Source organism: Chiroxiphia lanceolata, chromosome 11 (assembly GCF_009829145.1).
Source record: "Chiroxiphia lanceolata isolate bChiLan1 chromosome 11, bChiLan1.pri, whole genome shotgun sequence".
In the NCBI taxonomy this organism is placed as follows: domain Eukaryota; kingdom Metazoa; phylum Chordata; class Aves; order Passeriformes; family Pipridae; genus Chiroxiphia; species Chiroxiphia lanceolata.
This window is the reverse complement of record NC_045647.1, coordinates 9,373,867-9,393,180: the sequence shown is the minus strand read 5'-3', so window position 1 is coordinate 9,393,180 and position 19,314 is coordinate 9,373,867. Positions and strand designations below refer to the sequence as shown.

The 19,314-nt window shown below is 41.1% G+C and overlaps 1 protein-coding gene across 1 annotated transcript in view; it reads left to right on the top strand.

Annotated features, from left to right (window-relative positions):
* The first annotated feature begins 8,114 nt into the window (after window positions 1-8,114).
* Window positions 8,115-19,314, top strand: part of PRKAR2A (protein kinase cAMP-dependent type II regulatory subunit alpha) — a 61,981-nt gene continuing 50,781 nt past the window's right edge. The window contains exon 1 of the mRNA XM_032698609.1: window positions 8,115-8,451. Coding sequence (XP_032554500.1) covers window positions 8,202-8,451 — 250 coding nt within the window. The 5' untranslated portion in view covers window positions 8,115-8,201. The remainder of the gene's footprint in view (window positions 8,452-19,314) is intronic.

Here is a 19,314-nt window from a genome sequence, read left to right as displayed (position 1 = left end):
GAAATGATCAAAGTATGAATGTACAGAGAGTTTTCAGGGAAGGGAAAGACTTTTCCACATCGGTCTAGGACCAGGCACAGTGTGGCTGTGACTCTGGCACAGCCCCTGTGTGCACACCCCAACATAAGCACTTCAGGCTGACTGAAGGAGCAGGAGGAAGTACTGCAGAGGAAGAGTTGCTCATGGAGCAAAGTGTACAGTAACAACATGATTAATTGCTCACAGTTCAAGATTTGCAGAACAACGAATCCTTTTGTAAACACTTGGGATTTCTACAGTATAAATAAATAAGTATGAATATAACTCTTATTGTAAAAATAAAGACACTTCTTTATTAAATAGCTTTTAGTGATAAAATGGAGTGCAATGAAGAGGTTTCTATCAATGAAAAAGACTCTTCTTTAATTGAAGATAGTTAGAATAATGCCTGACAACAAAGTACTATGCTTCCTAAAATTAGTATTAAATATTCATTAGTTCACAATGATGCTGTGAGGAAAGAGAAAGAGATTGAAGGTATTTTACATATATTCACAGGACACCTTATAAAAGGATAATATTTTTGCACTGCAAAGCAACGAATGGGTTCCTAGAGCCATTCAGAACATAGTCATCTATGGATGTCACTGATATCACTGTCAGGAGTAGGGAGATCGCTGTGTTTGCACCATCAGTCTCATCTCCTGGCTGACTCGGCTTGATCAATAAGAGCTCTTAATAACTACACAAGTTAAAAGATCTTTAAAGATTTAGAGATAAATATTGCCAGCACGGCTATGAAGATCTTCCCGTACGGACACTAGGTGTCAATGGAGAGACACTTCGAAGCAGCTGCAACAAAAGGCAGTGCCGTTGCATTCTCTAAAACCAAATTCTTCTTTTCCTTTTTCTAATGCAACTCTTCTGGGCTGATAGCTTTGGGAATTAAAGCCACAAAAAAACCCCTAAGGAGCAGCACGTACACGGAACACCCATCCAATCAGTGTCCGATGCAGATGTGATTTAAGTCCTAGTTGAAGGCAGCAAGCATTTTTCAGCTCTACAAACCAATCAGTTTTTTGCTGAGACTGACAAAGAGGGATCTGAACATGGTGAGGTGGCTTTATAATCCTCTGGTTTAGGCGCTGAGACCACCAGTTTTCTTGAATGAAGACATCCAGGCTGCAGTCAAACACCAAATACTTTTATAAAACTTAATAATCTAAACTGAATTGGAAAAAACAGCCTAGAAGTAAGAAGTTTCATGTCTCCCTTATCCTCCCCTGAGATATAGAATCCTCTGTCAACATTTTTATAATGTACCCAAAGCACAGGATGTGAAGCATGACAGAAAAATGCAATACCAACTTCTTACTGACTTTCTCTGAAAACTAAAAACTGGTTAACTGAGCTTCATGCTGCGTTATGAGTTTAATTAAAACAAGCGCTAACAGCTGTAATAGGTCTCATAAAAGGGCTTTCAGAGAGAAATATAAAATTCGGGGATTTGGTGGATAAAGCTCATTTATTACTGTTGCAATTTACATTTAATACTGCGATTTTAACACTTGTAATTAGTTAACACAACATGCTGAGCTGGTAGAATGAGCCCCTCATGTACCACCCACTGTAGTACTGTCCCTTGTTTGTGTACAGCACTTCTGTGCATGGGGTGGATCTGTGGGCGCTAAAGGGCAGGACACGAACACTGGGAACAGACAGGAAGATGTGTTAATGGCTTCCTGTGGTGCCAATAAAAGAGGGCCAAAGAGCAAAGACGCTGTTACTCTTGTTTCAGCGAGGGATCAGGCACTGCAAAGGGAGGGAGAGATTGAGGCTCAGTCTGGAAGGAGGCTGAAGGTGCCCCATCGGGGGAGTTAAGCAAGATTGGGTGAGAGATAAGTTTTGAATTTGGGGTAAAACCTCAGAGGCGAAGTTTTGGGAAGGGCAACAGTTATTTAACTGTTGGCAGCTGGTGAAGATGTATGACAAATGGGCAAATGCTAAGTGTGAAAAATGTTTAATAACAGGCAATGGACAAAGGTGACAACAGAAGATGTGAAAACAGGAGCTGTAGCAACAGTGACAGAGCAATACATGTCTGGGGAGTGGCAGGTTGAGATCCAGTAGAGAAATGCTCATGACCTGAACTGCATCAGGTGGAAATGTGAGAAGATGGGGAGGGGACAAGGATCTACATACAGCAAAAGACAGTTCCAGATTTGTGAGCAAAGGCTCAAGGAAGAAATAAATGTCAGAGCTCTTGGTGTGACAAACCCCCTAACTTCAACAAACTTGTGCTTGAACAGGTTCTGCTGGAAAACACAGACAGTAATTGATACTTTGGATTTAGATTAGTCTTTGAACAACTCACAGGGAGGTTAATTTTATTTCTTCTCTTAAAACAAAACAATCTAAAAACCTTTTACCTTTATTTAGTAGCAATGTCCATGAACTCTACTGCTGACAGAGCCATCCAGCAGGATCAGGGCTATCCAGTGAGTGACTGGCTACCACAGGATGTGCACAAAGGTCTGTTGCCATCAGCTCCCTCTGCCCAGAATTCACACCAACCTCAGTGGAGAAGTTCTTCATGTAATGTTTTCAGTGCTGGGGGTAGAAACTAAAGTACAACCAAAATGGGTATGGCTTCCACTTTGTATGCAAGAGAACCAACTGCTTAGCTCAGTCCTTATTTGAATATCCCCTGTTTACACACCAAAGTGCTGTTGCTTAGGGCTTCTCTGATGTGGGAACCATAAACTCTACATCTGCTACATAGTGTTGCTCAGGGTAGTTTAAACAACCTGGTCATCCCACACGTCTTATGTCACAGGTACTACTTCTATCTAGATTCAAACATGTGCCATTTTACGTCATAAGTATGACATGACAGAGATATTTCTTTTTACATCTAGGTAACAGCTAGGACAAATGTTTTACAAAATCTGGTATTTTAAGGGTGATGTTTTCTACTCCTGAAAAACTGTAATTGCTACCAACAGAGTCAGTCTTTTCTGTGTTCATAAACTAAATTATGGCAATGAAAATGTGGACATTTATACAGGTGTTTCTTCCAACTCAATACTTTGAAATTTATCAACAAATGCAGCAAAGTATCTTTCCAAGAATTATCCAAAATATTTTTGATGGACTAAAGGCAGTGTCAAGGTAACATATGTCAGCTTCAATAAGCTTATTGTTTTTCTCTGGTCTTTGTACTATTGATAGACAGTCCTATATGATTTATTGAAATATACAGTACTCAAACTACTCACTCTCTAGGCTAACAAAAATGGGTATACTAAGTCTTGCTTACTGTCACAAGCAAACTGACTGGTTAGAGAACCAAAGTTTGGTTTCTGAGGTTTAGCACTTGCCTAGGAAGAAAACCAAAGAGAGACAGCAGAAGCAGTTTCATCTTGCATGCTGTGTTGAAGGATCTCTGCATCCTGGTAGCTAAGCCTGGGATCACTTTGTTTTTTGTTACTATTTCTTTTGGTAAAATGAAAAATTCAGAAGTTTTGCGTACATTATACACAAAGTTACATGATGTTTATGGACATATACAGCGACAGGAGAAAGCAGTGGGTAGAAAAACAAAGTTTGAATGTCAAACATAGAACACTTAAAATGTGAAACTCTGCATGTTTTTTACAATGAGGGTGGTCAGTCACCGAAGAAACAGAGCAAGGGAAGCGGGAATTTTTTCATCTCTTTATGTCTTAAAATGAAGATTGGATACCTTCAGTTCACAACGATGAGGCAGCCAAAAAAAAACTCAAGGAAAAGTGTCAGAGAACAAAGTAGTCAGCATCATTTTTCAGCTGTGTAAAACCAGCATGAGCCCACATTTTGGGATGTGGAGACCAGACCTGCACACAGTGCTCATGAAAGACACAGCAAAGTTGAGCAGGTACAGAAAGGAGGATTTAATGTGACTCTGGGTATGAAGCAACTGTTTTTGGAGGAGAGACTGGTAGGACTGTAAGGCCTTTATTTTGAGAAGGCTGAAGCAGAAGGGCGAGGGCAGGATTTCACCTTGTTTGCAGAAGGCTCTGAACCTACCTGTAGTGGTGTAATGCTGTGGGACATGCCCAGCTTGAGGGGGCTTGTGTGTCTCCTACAACAACACACAACAGCTCTACTCCAGGTAATTAATCCAATTCCCCTTAAACAAGAGATTGTGCTCACTAATACCAACCATCAGAATATTCACTGTTTTCTTGCATTATCCTTGTACGGAATTTGAAGGCAAGTGTAATTAATCCAAGATGTACGTATGTTTATATAGAGTCTGAGCTCTAGCTGGTGCTGACAAGTTTATGAGAAGTGAATTATTACTTGTTATAAAAGGATTTATTTTACTTTTTAAGGAGCCAGTCTGGAGGTTTAATCTGATTATTTTATCCCCGTGCAAGACTACACAGACTATTTTGCTTTTTCTGCTTGCAATTTGGCTGGTCCTGCCAGCAGGACAAGCACTGAAGCTCCATCACAGTTTCACTAAGGGTGCATCAAAGTCACACAGCACGGGGTAGGGCAGGCAGAGTGAAGGGAAGAGACCTCAATATTTGGGAGCACAGGCACGTGATAAATATGGGAATATTTTTCAAACATTAAGAAATTATTAGGAGAAAATGTGATACTGAAATATATATATATTGATAGGAATGCTGTGGGGGCCAGCTTCATCAGGCACACAAGTCTTATCTAACTCCACAGTGGGTGCTGAACGTGCCATGAAGCCAGTGGAAAGAAATTGCATTGGTCATGCTGCCTGAATTAAAAACGCTATTATAAAGGGGATCCCATTAAGGCTGCAAGTGCATTTCCTAATTTATTTTCTACCATTCTTTTAATGTGAATGCTTATTATAGTAATAATTAAAAAAGTCATGCAAATTCAGGGTGAAAGAAAGCGTATGATGAGCTCTATGTATGCGCAGCAGGCAGTATTACAATTAACTTGATCGCCGACAAGTTTCTCACATATTTGTGCCATCAATTCTGATGCTCACACCAAAAAAAAAAAAAAAGTGTATAAAGAAACAGGATAAACTGTGGCGTAAATCAACTTGAAATGCGCTTCACGTGACCTTGGATGCTTCTGATTTTGTCCGCTGACCTTCAGAGAAGGCTAAACACAGCTCTGCTCTTTACTTTCCTCTGAAGCTGATTAGCTCTGTGTGGACATATAAATATCAGAAGGCCAATACAATGCAGCTCTTCAGAGACTTAACGCTATTTACTGGCAACACATTTTCTCAAATAAATAACCAGATTTATATCCACAGGCACAAATGAGAGAAAATTGCCAACAAATGCTAAAAGCTAATATAAGAGCTGACTAGTGCCAAAAGCAGGCAATTTTTTGTCAGGTGGCTGGCTGTTGTGAAAGAGAGTGGGAAAGAAAAATCAGTGTATCCCCTTGGAATCAGACTTTCCCTTTCTTCCTCTGATGCTACTCGTCAGTGCATTTTATTGGCATTTTGCTTTTCCATTTCTACAGCACTTTCTACCTTTCATTTTTACCTCTTCACCACCAGCAATGTCTTCAGCACCCAACTGGCAAAGGAAAAATCTCATCAGAAATCTTTATTTTGTGGGGGACTAACCAGATACAGTTTTATGGTTGATCAGACCCTTTTCCCTGTATCAGTTCTGTCAGTACTTAAAGAAGGTACACTGAACAGTGAAATGTGCTCTTATATTGTTTGAGACCACCAGACAGATAATACTGTAGGAGTGTCAAAAATCAGTGTCAATTATCTTTTGAAAAAGGGGATACAGCAACTGTTATTCCTGCTGTTGAAAAGAATAAAAATTAAGAGAAATGGCTTTATACAAAATATTTGGATAAACTGGCGAGGTGTGGCAAATCTACCTCCTGTGCTTTTTAAAAATTTGTTAATTTTGTATGGATACAAGATGTAATCTTACTCCACATAAAAATATGGGACCTGTATTACAGCGAACACCTTTTAAGTGCCCTGAGATTTCCGACTGGCCCCCCCTGCTGAGAATAAAGTAAAAGCACTGGATGTGTGTTCTGGGATCCACTGCTGTGCCCTCCATGCAGCAGCCATGAATAGGATATCTTTGTATGGGAGTGTGGTGAGAACCATCTGGATAACCAAGGGGACCCTGGCACATGAGCAAACAAAACCAAAACACAGTAGACTGCCTCAGCCAATTCTGGGCTTCTAAGTGAAATTTTGTATTTTGCGCACAAGTTGATTTCTGCTCTTTTATTGTTGAAACAGAAGAAGAATTAAATAAAAATATTTACACTGACAACGTGCAGCGGCGTCACTAAGCCAACATCCGTATTCCCCTTGACTTATGTTTGTACAGGACTGTTTTCCCCCAAGACGAGGTCTCCAGCAACGTCAAACCTTAAAGGCTGATGGCTCCACGCCACACAGCCCGTTGCCTTCCCCTGGGCATCTGCCAAACACACAGATAACAGGTTTTGTACAATGAAGACAAGCAAAAATCTGAATAAAAGCACATCCAACAACATACAAACGGGTACCTACAAAGCTCACATATATAAGCAATTGTGAGAGGGTGGGGAGGTGCTGGCACAGGTTGTCCAAAGAAGCTTTGGATGCCCCATCCCTGGAAACGTTCAAGGCCAGGCTGGACAATGCTTGGAGCAATCTGGTCTAGTGGAATGTGTCCCTGCCCATGGAACCAGATGATCTTTAGGGTTCCTTCTAACCCAAACCGTTCTACGATTCTGTGTTTCATTTCTCTGAAATTCTTCATCTTTAATGGTTTATTATTAAGCAGATCAGAGCTACTGCCACAATTTCACAAACGATGTCATTATGGTTCTATTCAGGTGTGAAGAGCTGCATGCTCCTCTTGCGCTCATTTCTTTTAAGAATTGTTCTTTAATGCCTTAATTCTGACAAGAAACTAGAGGGGCGGGAGGTCCTAGATCAAACTGCTACCAAGAATTCGATTGAAATTTATATTGGGTCTGATGAAGGTCAAAGAAAAACAACTTCTCCTGCTCCTGGGGGACCTTTTAAACACCCTGACAGGCACCTTGAGGAAAGAAAACCTCTGTCCTTGGCACTGGTGAGGTCACACCTTGAGTCTTGTGTCTAGTTCTGGGCCCCTCACTTCAAGAAGGACGCTGAGGTGTTGGTGTGAGTCCAGAGAAGGGCAAGGGAGCTGGGGAAGGGTCTGGAGCACAAGCCCTATGAGGAGCAGCTGAGGCAGCTGGGGTTGTTTAGCCTGGAGAAAAGAAGGCTCAGGGGAGACTTTATCAGTTTATAGAACTCCCAGAAAGGGGGCTGTCGCCAGGTGAGGATTGGCCTCTTCTTCCAGGTGACTGGCAACAGGATGAGAGAATATGGCCTCAGGCTGTGCCAGGGGATGTTTAGGTTGGACATTAGGAAGAAATTCTTCACAGAAAGGGTGATTAGACATTGGAATGGGTTGCCCAGGGAGGTGGTGGAGTCAACGTCCCTGTAGGTGCTTAAGAAAAGACTGGACCTGGCACTCAGTGCCACGGTCTAGTTGACATGGTGGTGTTTGAGGTTGGACTCAGATGATCTCAAAGGTCTTTCCCAACCTAATTGATTCTGTGATTCTGACAAGAAATGAGAGTACGAGGTCACAGATGAGAAATAAGAGAAAAATAACGAGGAGGCAGCGACGGTCGGGGCCTCCCTGCCCGTCACCGAGCCGACCTCCCCCCCTTCCCTCATCCCGCCGCCAGCTTTGGTCCAAACGCTTCCCGACACGGCACAAACCCAACCCGAATCCCGTGACCGGGGGGGGGGGTGTTAACGGCGCGGGCAGAACCGTTTTCCAAAGAGCTGAACCATCTGCACACGCTGCTAGCGCCGTCCCCGGGTCCCGCGCCCCGTGCCCGTTCCCTTGTCCCGGTTCCCGTCCCGTTCCCTTGTCCCGGTTCCCGTCCCATTCCCGGTCCCGGGGCCGCTCCCGCGGTGACGCACGCGCCCCCCCCCCGCCCCTCGCGCACGCGCGGCCGCTGCCCCGCGCCCGCTCCCGCGCCCGCTCCGCGCCTGCGCGGCGGGGCCGCTCCCGCCCCGCCCCTCCCGTCCGCGCCCCGCGCTCGTGTGACCGGAGCGGCGGGAGTCGGTCCGCGCCCGCCGCGGAGGCCCCGAGCCCGCACCCAGACCGCCGCCCGCGGACGGGGCAGGGGAGGGAGGCCAGGCGGCCTCCCGGGCGCCCGGCACCATGAGCATCGAGATCCCGCCGGGCCTCACCGAGCTGCTGCAGGGCTACACGGTGGAGGTGCTGCGGCACCGGCCGTCCGACCTGCTGGGCTTCGCCGCCGACTACTTCGCCCGCCTGCGGGATGCCCGCGACCAGGAGGCGGGCGGCGGCCGCAGGGTCGTCAGCTTCGACGGGGAGCCCATGCAGACCGAGTCCAACGGCGACGAGGAGCCCGAGCGCGGCGACGAGGACTCGGACTCCGACTTCGAGCGTAAGTGCGGGCGCCGCCGCCGAGGCGGAGCCGGGGGCGCGGGGTCGCGCCCGGGGGATGCAGCCCCGGGGCCGGCGGCCGCCTCCCCTCCCCGCTCGGTGCTTTGCCCCGGCCGTCGCCGCCCGGGCAGAGCCGGAGGGAGGCAGGGATTGAATGGGGGAGAGGCTCCGCCGCCTCCCCGGCCCCGCGGTAACACCGCTCCCGCCCCGCGGAGCCCCCACCTGAGCCCCGGGGAGCCCCGACCCTCTGGCCGGAGCCCCTTTCCCGGGGCGTCCGGGGCTGCCCCGGGCGGCCGAGCAGCCCCGGGGTCTGACCGGGGACCGCCGGGGAGCGAGCGCGCTGCCAAGCATGTGATAGGGAAGATCATGTGTTATTGTGCAACCTTTTCTGTACTTATTCTTGCGTTTCTGTCTTTAAATCGTTGTGGACGAGTGTAGGTTTGTTTTTTTTTTTCCCACTGAAGCTGGGGTTGTTTATTGCCGCTGTTGAGCGTTTAAAGTGGTTATTATAATGCAGCGAAATAACTTTCGCTATTTCACGACGTATTAAAATTCAAAGCCACCTGTATGTTCCTCTTTATGCTGTCACTCTCTAAGATAGATAAGATCCTTAACCTGAGCTGAATGAAACGCCACTTATGATACTTCCATTTTTATTCTATCAGAACGTACTGTGTGTGTTGTGCTATGCAGAGCATGTGTCATTTGGGCTGTAATTGAGCTTCAGTGCGAAAAGTTATTTAAAATGTTTGTGAATGGTGGTACTTGGCACACCCAGAATTTTTGGACCTGAAATCACTGAATACTCTTTTGGTATTAGAAAGTAGTTTAAGGGGAAGGGAAAGGTGAGAAAAAGCGTGCTTTTCTTAAACTTTCAGTGCCCTCAATTTGAGGTCTTGTGCCCTTGACCTATAACGGGAGTAAAGGTTTCTGACTTTTATTGATAGAGGATCCCCTTTTAGACCAATTACTGGATGTCACCTTGTGAATGAAGTGTGCTCTTAATACCTATTCTCTGGTTAACAGTTTTAGAGAAACAGGAAGAAATTAAGCTATAGAACAAGTAATTGTTTTTATTAAGGAAGCAGTGAGACACTGACTGTTTTTTTTTCAGCCCTTTTAGACTGGCTACTTTACGAAGTGAAACATACTTTCAGTTCTTGAAAATAGACAACCTAAACAAGACATGGAATATGTGAGAGAACAAGAGTGAAACGTGCAGTCAGAATGAATTAAAAAGCAGTTTGCAATTACTGTCTGTATTTGAATTTTTATTTTTTCTTATGAGAGAGAAGTTCTGTTTAGGGCATGAAGAAGAAAAGATGAAAGGTGAAGGGTAAAGAGGTGGACACTGGTAGTGACTGAGTTGAAGTTAATGGCATGTTCAAGTATGAGCACAGATTTATGGAAATTACAAGTGATTTTTTTTGTTCTGCAACCAAGTCAACAATGTCTTCAAACATCTCTAAATATAAAAAAGGTATAGTTTCTTGTAGAATGTATTATTTTAAAATTAAGCTCCAGATTAGAAAAATTACAGTAAGTAATTGGATGTAATTTTTAAAAATGTTCAATATCTTTGTATATAATGTTTTCCTTTCATAAAAAAAAGGAACACAAAAAGCCCAAAAAACCCCAACCGAAACAAAACCCCACTCCACCAGCACTGTTAATGTCTTTGAATGCACCTTTGCTATTTAGTGATCAGTTTACCTAGTTTTAGGGTTTGAAATAACCTTCTTCAGGGAAGTCAGTGTAAAATTTTCCTGGTGAATGTTGCAAGTGCAGCTGGAAGGATCCTCTGAAGTTAAATGTTTTCAAAGAAAAATTAAAAAAAAATATGATAGTGGCAAACAGCTTTTAAAATACAGCTTTACATGGTGAGACTGTCCAGAACAGAAGGGTGGTTCCTTTGCTTCAAGTTTCTGCTTATCATCTTTCTATCTTAGTCAAAGAGAAAATTAAATTAGGAAGGCACGGCAGTGTCACTTGTTGTGGGCAGAGCCCTTTAGGCAATGGCACGCCTGTAATGCTGTCTTGCTTATCTGAAAGCCCACATGTTTCCTCCTTGTGGTTTCAAGCTTGGGTCAGGAGCAGTACCATGTTCTCTTCAGCAGCAAGGCGAGGATCCCTCTCTAGGGTCAGGGAAATGATCCTTTCTTGCGTTGTTCAACAGTGTGGGTGACAGTCAACCATGGCTGTGTGTTTGTTGTTTAGGGTTCTGTTGTAACTGTTGTTGTGTAAGGCTCTAAAAATGAGAAAGTGTTAAGTCAGAGGTTCTGATATCTCTGATGACTGTTATAGATAGGAGCTGTGCCTTGCTGTGGAAGACTAGATCCTGTGTGCTCACACACTGCTTAGTGTTTAAAGGACACTTGGAAATAGAGAAAAACACGCAGTGAGAGACTTAGATAACTGGACAGACCTGAGCACTGTTTATTAAGATTGCAGCTTTTCGTCTTGGACAACTTAGGACAGACAATTAATTTCATTTTCCTAGGTTAAGGCCTTCTTACCTTAGAGTTGCTGAGATAGGCCAAATGGGTGTTTTAAACACATTTCCAAGGCTGTTTTTAAATATAAAGATGAAACTGAGCAATTGTTTTTGTAAGTTATTATGCTAAGGAAACTTGAAGCTAGTTTAAGTATATACCCTATTGTATATGTTGGGAGTAAGAAAGATGTCTGCACAAATAATGTGCTTGTCTTAATGTGTCCCCTTCTTATACAGCATTAAATCTGAGCATGTCACTAGGCTGCACCTGCATGCTAAGAGTGAGAGAACATTTTGGATAAGTTATGTGAGGGTTTTTTGTATGCTTTGAGAGAGTATGGTAATAGAAGCAAGAATAACTCAAAGTCAAAAGGAGCTCTTGGCCTTTGGTGTAAATCATGTGGCAAATGTCTTCATGTACTCATAGTGACACCAGTGGTTCCTTTGCTGCCATAATGGCACTCCATCCATGTGGTAAAAGTCACTGAAACAAACTGGACTACAAAAAAGACTTGTATTTTCTTGTCGTGCTTAAGAAATTACTTCCAGGTTTATGTTCATTCTCTGATTCCCCTGGAGTTTCATCCTTCATTTTAATTGTTTTTGTATATGTGATCAAAGGACATCAGGATGTGGCTGTTCAGCAGAGTGGATTGTAAGGAATGTGTGGAAATGAAATGATGATAGTTGTGGGGGAACCTCCAGAGACATTTATTCACTGGGCTGTGGCAGAGAATTTTTACATTTGAATCTTTCCTCAGAGCCTTTATTTCGTTGGTATAACTGCAAAATTGACAAGTTGATAGAGTTGGGAAAGGTGCAAAGTGACAGCTTCAAAAATCAGGTTGAGGATGTAGCCAAGGATGGATATGTATTCTGAAAGTGTGTCCTTGACCATGACACTTCTCCTTTTAACAAGGAGGCTCTGAAGGGATGTGTTAAGGTTGTGAAATTAAAGACACAGAAATGGTCTGTTCACTGTTTGAATCATGGCTTTGGGAAACCCATTGAGGAGGACACCTGAAGGGAGGCAGGGAGCTCTCCTTCCCTGTCTATTGAGGCAGTTGCACAAAGGTGCAAAGTGCTGCACCATTAACTTTCTGTTTTGTCTCCTTGTTTGTAATAGTAAAAAGAACTGTCTTTGTTCTTGAAGGTATTAAATATAACAGTGAAACTAAAATATTTTTGGGATTATATACTAGCTTGAGCAACTCAGGTGTTTCAACTAATCACAAGTATTTTAGTGCAAATCAAATTTTTCCTTCCCAGGATTTCACCTTGATATTGAAGGAAAGATTATGTGCTTTTCAGCTGCTCCCTGAGCAAAAGAGAACCCTTCTTAATATTTAGCTTTTGAGATAATCCTCTTCAGTATGCTCTGTTTTTGTGAAGGGAAGTGGTGCATATGAATCTGGATGGACAGGTGAAAAGATCCTTTAGTTCTGCACTGAGCTGCTCAATTAAAATTCAGGGATTTGCTAAATGTCATCTTTAAAACATTAACAGGATATCTGAGCAGAAGGGAGTAGGGAGATGCTCTTTTACATTGTTAGATCTTGAATGTGATACAGAATAAGAGTTCAGTCTGCCTTTGAAATATTTATTTTTTTTAATTGTTAAGCGAAGAGCTTAATATTAAATTAAACCTGTTTCAGATTGCCTATCTTCTTATTCTTAAGCATCATTTGCTTGATTTCTTTTTCTGTACTGGGCTGATACATCCTGTGGAATTCCTAAGGAGTTACTCCTTTACATCAATCACAAAGCATTTATGCTCTGCCTGCATCAATTCACAAGTCATGCATAACTCCTTCCTGTTTTCTTGAAATGAAAATTTCAAGAAAATGAAAATTTCATAATAAATGAAACTTATTGAGAGATAGGAGTTGGATGATATTAAGAATTTTGAAGTATAGCATAAGAATAGTGGTCCTTCTGAACAGTGCTGTTCGAGTTTTCAGACATAATTTGGATTCATATGTTGCTGTGAGATACTATCAGCTTTAAAATGAAGGTACTTTTAACTTTTTAGTAGTGCTTTCACCTACCTACTTCCTCCGTAACTGTTAATTTACTGGGAATAAAGCTAAGTAGCTCTCTCCCCCCCATTTTTTTTTTTTTTTAGGTTTTTTTTTTTTTTTTTTGTCCATAACATTAAAAGAGCCTTTCTGTGCATTGGGGATTTTGTACAGAATAATTGCATTATATGATGCAAATCCAGTCCAAAGAGGAACTACTCTTATTTAAGGTCTAGGTAGCACAGTGAGCACTCTCATAATCTGATGATTACTAGTTCTGCATCTTTTTTTTTAATAATATTTGTAACAAAGCTGTTCTGTGCTCTGCTTAAGTAGTCTCTAGATTTTTAGGGAGATGAAGGAAAAAGCTATAAATCAATGGTGGGCTTGTCAGTGCTGGGTTAATGATTGGACTCGGTGATCTTTGATCAGTGATCTTTTCCAACCTAAACAATTCTATGATCTGACTGTATTAAACCTTTGAATTTGGTACACAAAGAAAGAAATACACATGCTTGCTTTATGTTTTAAAAGGCTGTATGTGTAAGCAAGCCTAGCAACCTGAAGGTATAGAAGAAGCTTTAGAGTTTTATTTGTCCTTTGATCTCCATCAATGAAATCAGTTATAAAGCAAAGTATCTTGAACGTGTTTAACATAAAAATACCAAGTGAAAGATTGCTGTTGTGCAGCTGCTGTACTTGCACATGTCTTTGCTTTTGCAGAGGCAGTTCTCCCTGACTTAAATCTGAAGGATTAAGTAGAGTAGCTGCTGTTAGTACTAATGGAACTTCACTCCCTATATTTATCTTGTTCTCACAGGGGAATTTTGAAGATAAACTAAGTATTAAGGAAGACTGATCTCACTTCTCTTTAGTTACTTGGACAAAACATCTAAAGGTTTTTTTTCTTGTCTGGAGGTCTTTTTACTTCTATATTTGTTTATCACAATAGAATTGCTTTTCAGCATTTGCTCTTAAGGTTGTAATTACTCTATGACAAGGTGAGATTAGGAATTTTTTTAACTAAATGATGTAGGTCTAAGAAAGCCAGTAATTGTAGCTCAGTGGGGCTTGAAGGAATGTTTCATCAGTAATCTTCAGTAGAAATGAAAATTTAATTAAAATGTATGTGTAATATGTTGTTCTTTTCTAAGATAGTAAAAGAACTGAAAGTATGAAGTGAAGGGATAAAAGCTGCTGACTGGCTGAGAAAGAGAATTGTAGATGAGTTGACTGAAATTCAGCTATTGCTAGATATTGCTAAATGTATATTGGTTTACATCAGGAAGGAGCAACTTCTATGTTAATTGTAAAAGCTAAGTTTCTTGGAATTTTGACATAGTACACTTGGTGCTGATGCCAGGACGTTACAAATAACTCTGCTATTATTCCTGTAGCACCTATTAGACAGCTCTTAACAACCTATCTCAAGAAAGATATCATCTTATTCCAGTTTGCACTTAGTGACTTGACATAATTGTTCTGCCTTAAGTGATCAGAATGTCCTAAAATATGAGGAAGCAAGCAGCAAGCAGTGTTTTTTTTGTTTTAAATTTCTTTTGAATTTGTATCTGTAATCTGTTGCATACGAGTAACTTTTCACTTAACTGTTAAGCTTGATATTTCCTGAAATAGCTTTTGATACTTGCTGTAACTGTATAGATAAATTAAACTGTAGATTCAGTATCTGCTGTTTTAGTATCCTGCTGTTACTTTGGGCAAATAGAAACTTTATTACTCTTACATACCAGTCTCTGCAAAAAGCATAACTAACTATGATGGAAGTGGATAACTAGCCTTTGTAAATAATTGTTGAATTCTTAAAAGCTTTTGCTTCCGTGTTTAAAAAGCTTATTGTAATAAAAATTGTATGAAACTTCTAAAATTGGATTCTTCTGGCTGGTTCTAAAATTAAGCTAATGGAAAATATTGTATTGCAGTATTAGATATTGTACTGAACACAAGCTTCTATTTAACTTGGCTATTTTTGTTCATTTAATACACTAATATTAGAGCGCTGAGACAATTCTGTCAGTGTTGCAGAGTGCCATCTTCCCCTTTTGCTAACACTGAAGTTTAGTTGTACCCTCTTACCTAAAATAGAACAATGGAGATCTCGGGGAAGAGGAGGAGACAGCAGAGAAGGAGCTCACTTCAAGCTATTCACCAGTCAGTCATTAAAAAGCATTAATGTCTAACAAAGAGCAGTTGCTCATTATTCAAATGAAGGCTGGAAGTGTAGCCAAGATGAGCTATGAATGTTTCCCACTGGCTTTAGTAACATTTTCAGCTTCATGAATGATCATTCATATTTTTTTGTGAAAGAAGAGGGAGACAATAACAAATATAGTTCACAAACATATTGGTTCCTCTTTTAGAGGAATGTTATTCTTGCCTCTGCAATGGTCCTTTAGATTCCTTTGATTGTTGTTCTTTGTGTTCCATGCCTGGCTTTGCATCAGTATTTCCTTGGTAAGTAACAATTGTTTGGTGGTTTTTGATACATCAAGATTCTTTGATTCATGTAGGTTTAATTGTTTTCCTGAGGTACTGTCAGTTCCCCAGTAAATGGTGTGTACTCTTCTGCACTCTGCAGTTTTTGTGTCTTTATGCATCACTGTAATCTAAACAGACAAGGTAAATAGTGAATCACAAGAATATTAGTTAGAAAAGTGACTGGTGGGGAATTTGGGAAATCTGAGTGTGGACAAAACACTGACGTATAAAAGACTCTGGCAGCAAGATACTAATTCTACTAAAGGGATGCATGCTTCTGACATCCCATAGTGCAAAAGGATCTTTTAAAAGTAGGGATCTGAAAGAAGTACTGTTGGGTGGAAACTCCAGAAATCTGTTACGCAGAATGAGCAGCTGTTTTGTGGTCATTGGTATTTTGTCTGTGAGGTTGTGAGAACTGTGGTGATGATGGCAGTGTTCTCTTTTGTGCTTTAGTGGGAAGGATACTTAAAAGAGAGAGGAGATTAAGATGAAAGCAACCTGTCTTATAGTTATCATGCTGCTAGGACTTGGCCTCTGTTTCATAATATACCCTGAATTGTGTATAATAAAGGCCAGCATTGTATCAGTAGCAGTTTTGCTGGTAGCCCTTTCCATACTGGTGCATTTCTGTTTCTATATAAAGTTACAAATGGGGAGTAGTGGCAGTTCTCTGTGCACGACTTGGAAATTCCCTTTGGAATATGAAAACATCTTTAGGAAGAATCTGTCTTCTAAGGCATGTGGGATGGAGTGCAGGTATTCCTTTTGTAGCATTGCTTTATCATACATTTAAAAACCACAACAAACTTGGGAGTTATTTTTTTAAAAAATGATAAGCCACTCTCTGTTCTCTCATTTCCTGGTGGCTTGAAGAACAACTTTGCTTCTGTTTGGAAATGGTCTCTAGCCTGCAGGGACTGGCATGATGTCAGGTTTTGATGTGAGGTCATCTTACACAAGTCTGGAACCTTGTACTCCTTTTTGGGTGTTTGCGAGGTCCAGACCAAGGTGGTCCATGACCAGGGGCCTCGTCAGCAGAACTGAGCAAATTGGCACAAAATCTCCTCTCTAAACTGTCGGTGAAGAAGGATTAGGATTGCAAGTTGGAGAGGAAGTGTGTGTTCTTCCATGCCCAACTGTTTCTGTCCTCTGTGGATTTGAGCGGTTCACAGAGAAGGATTGCAAAGCTTGGAAGTCCTGCTGCTCTTGTTGCAGAACATTCTAAAAAGTTGTGGCGTTGTGTGGGGAGCAAAAATATGGGGTTTGGATGAGGGTTGAGAAAACTGCTCTGTAGTTTTCCTGTGCATTTTGAATCAACTGTAGTGCTAAGTTCCTTGTTCTTGGTGATTGTATATTGACAGACTGCTATAAAGCAGGATGTCACAATGGCCCTTCACTTCCATTTTGGTTCTTCCTCCCTTGGGACAACATATTGTTTTCTGCTTCCTATGAAGAAAACTGTTTTCCAAAGAAGCAATTTTAAAAAAGAAAAACACAAACATTTTTGTGTTATTTTTTTTCTGTTGAGGCTTCAGTAAACATTACTACTGTGGCAACACTTGTGCTAATCTTGACCATTCAGGAAGAGCTGCTTCCTCAAGGACATGCTGTAGTGTAAGGAGCTGGTCGATCTCAGGTTGTCATGGGTGTGGGGGGTACCCCTCTGAAAGATGTCTTCTGGACAGCCCTGGAATGAAAGTTCAGAGGTAGAGTTACCTCTTTCCTTCCCTCCTTCTTTCCTTATTTGAAAATCATTGTTCAGAAACAGTTTTTTAGCATTTGATGTTATCAATGTTTCTGATTAAAAATCCGTAGTATTTGTAACACTCAAAGTTTCTCAGGTTATGAAATTATGAACGATGTCTCATTAAAACAGGTTACGTTTGGCCTTCTGTCTTGACATCTTTGGGGAAGAGATTCCACAAGTATCCTTGTACTAAAATGTTGAAACTTAGTACTTTTGGAGTGGTGATTCAGAGCCCAGTTTCTGAAGTGTATAGCAATTAAGCATCACTGGATAGAATGTTTTAATTCTAATCTTGAGATTGTGTAACTTTATCATAAGCAACCATAAGCTGGACTTCAGTTTCTCATGTATTCTTGTAGGAGCATAATATTTTAGTTTCTTATAATTGGAAACATTAAGTACTGTGCCTTGTGTAATTTTTCATGGCACTTTGAAATAATGTAACTTTACCTGGTATACTGGTTTGCTAGTGATTTAAACTTTCAGAGCTTTCAGGGGCAGACAAGGTTAACTTGTAATAGCTGAAAGATCTGCAGTGTGTTCGTTTGTTATGAAGCAGTGTTTGACTGGGGGGAGTTTTAGACCAGAAGTTCTGCTGCTAAAAGTCAGTTCACCTGGAAGCTGAACTTTGTAGCACTTGCCATCTGCTGCAGCTCATTTTTTTTATGGTTACATCCAAACTTATGTCAGAATGATGTTATTTGTGCAAGGCTCTTGCAGAGTCTTCTGACTCCATGAGCATTGTTGGAATGGTGCTCAGGGATGTGGTTCAGGGGTGGATGTAGCAGTGTTTGGTTTATGGTTGACTTAAAGATCTTTTCCAACCTGAATGATTCAGTGATTCTGTAAAAGAGGCTTTTTCCTGGTCTGGGTAGAACATGCTGATTTTTTTTTTTTAATATTGTTTTTTACTATTACTCCTTCTTAGGAAACAGAACATATCTGTCTGTCTTCAACCCTTCCTCTGTCCCAAAAATCCTCTTCCTGTGAAAGTGCACAGGATGCAATTACTGGAAGTATGTGTGGGGGTTGTCTGTCAAAATACTTTTTCACATGAAGATGATGTCTTTTTAACAGCTATATGTTTTAAGTAACTTGAATGTTGATTTAACCGGGGTTAGAAGTGTAATCTGAAGGAAGAAAGTGATAAAATGCGTTATTTTGAGATGTGGTACAGAAGTTATTTTGTTCCTCATTTGGTTCTGTATCGTGACCTGAAGATTGCCCAGATTAGAAGTTTAAACTGTTTTAAATTTTAAAAACAGACTTATTTAGAATCTACTCAAATTTATTTATACTTTTTACTAAAAGGAGCTGTAACCAGATTACATCTGAATGAAACAAGCTTCACTTGTGAATTATTGATGAATATATTGTACTGGTCATGAGCAGTACTTCATGTTGTATACATGTAGTATATCCCAGAATTGCCAGAGATGTTATGATGCGTCTGTAAAATCCCTGATACTCTTCTGTACCTTCTCCTGGTGAGTTTGTGCCACCCCTCAGTCCTCTGGCTGTCACCCCTCCCCTGTAATTCCTGTGCACCTCTTCTATCACTAATTTAGATAAATCTGTATGTAACAAGGACACAAATTGAGTTGGTGTGGAAGTTTTGGTGTGTTGGTTTTTGTTTTTCTTTTCCTTTTTTTTTTTTTGACTGGAAAGCAATTCACTTCAGCTGCAAGTGTATCTGGAACTTTTTACAGACAACTGACCAACGTTTTCCTCATTTTCTGGTGTTGGTTATTAAAAAATGTGGTATGGTACATGATACATTTTTTTTCTTCAGTTTTTCTTTTTAACATATCACACACATATGGGAACACTAGTTCTTTGAATAATTTTTTTTTTAATTTCACAAATCAACAACATGTCTTCAGTCTTTTTTTAAGCACGTAATAATAACGAAAAAACCCTGTAGAAATCAGACTACAAGAAAAATTGAACCAGCTCTTTAAATTGTTGGTTTTTTGAGAAGGACTGGTTTGAGAAAGGTCATTCACAAACAGTTCAGGCAAGAATGAGTCTTCAGTGGTGATTATGTGTGTGGGAGAGAGTGCTAAATCCTAGAAAGCAGTGACAGGAACTGTGCAGAGGTTATTG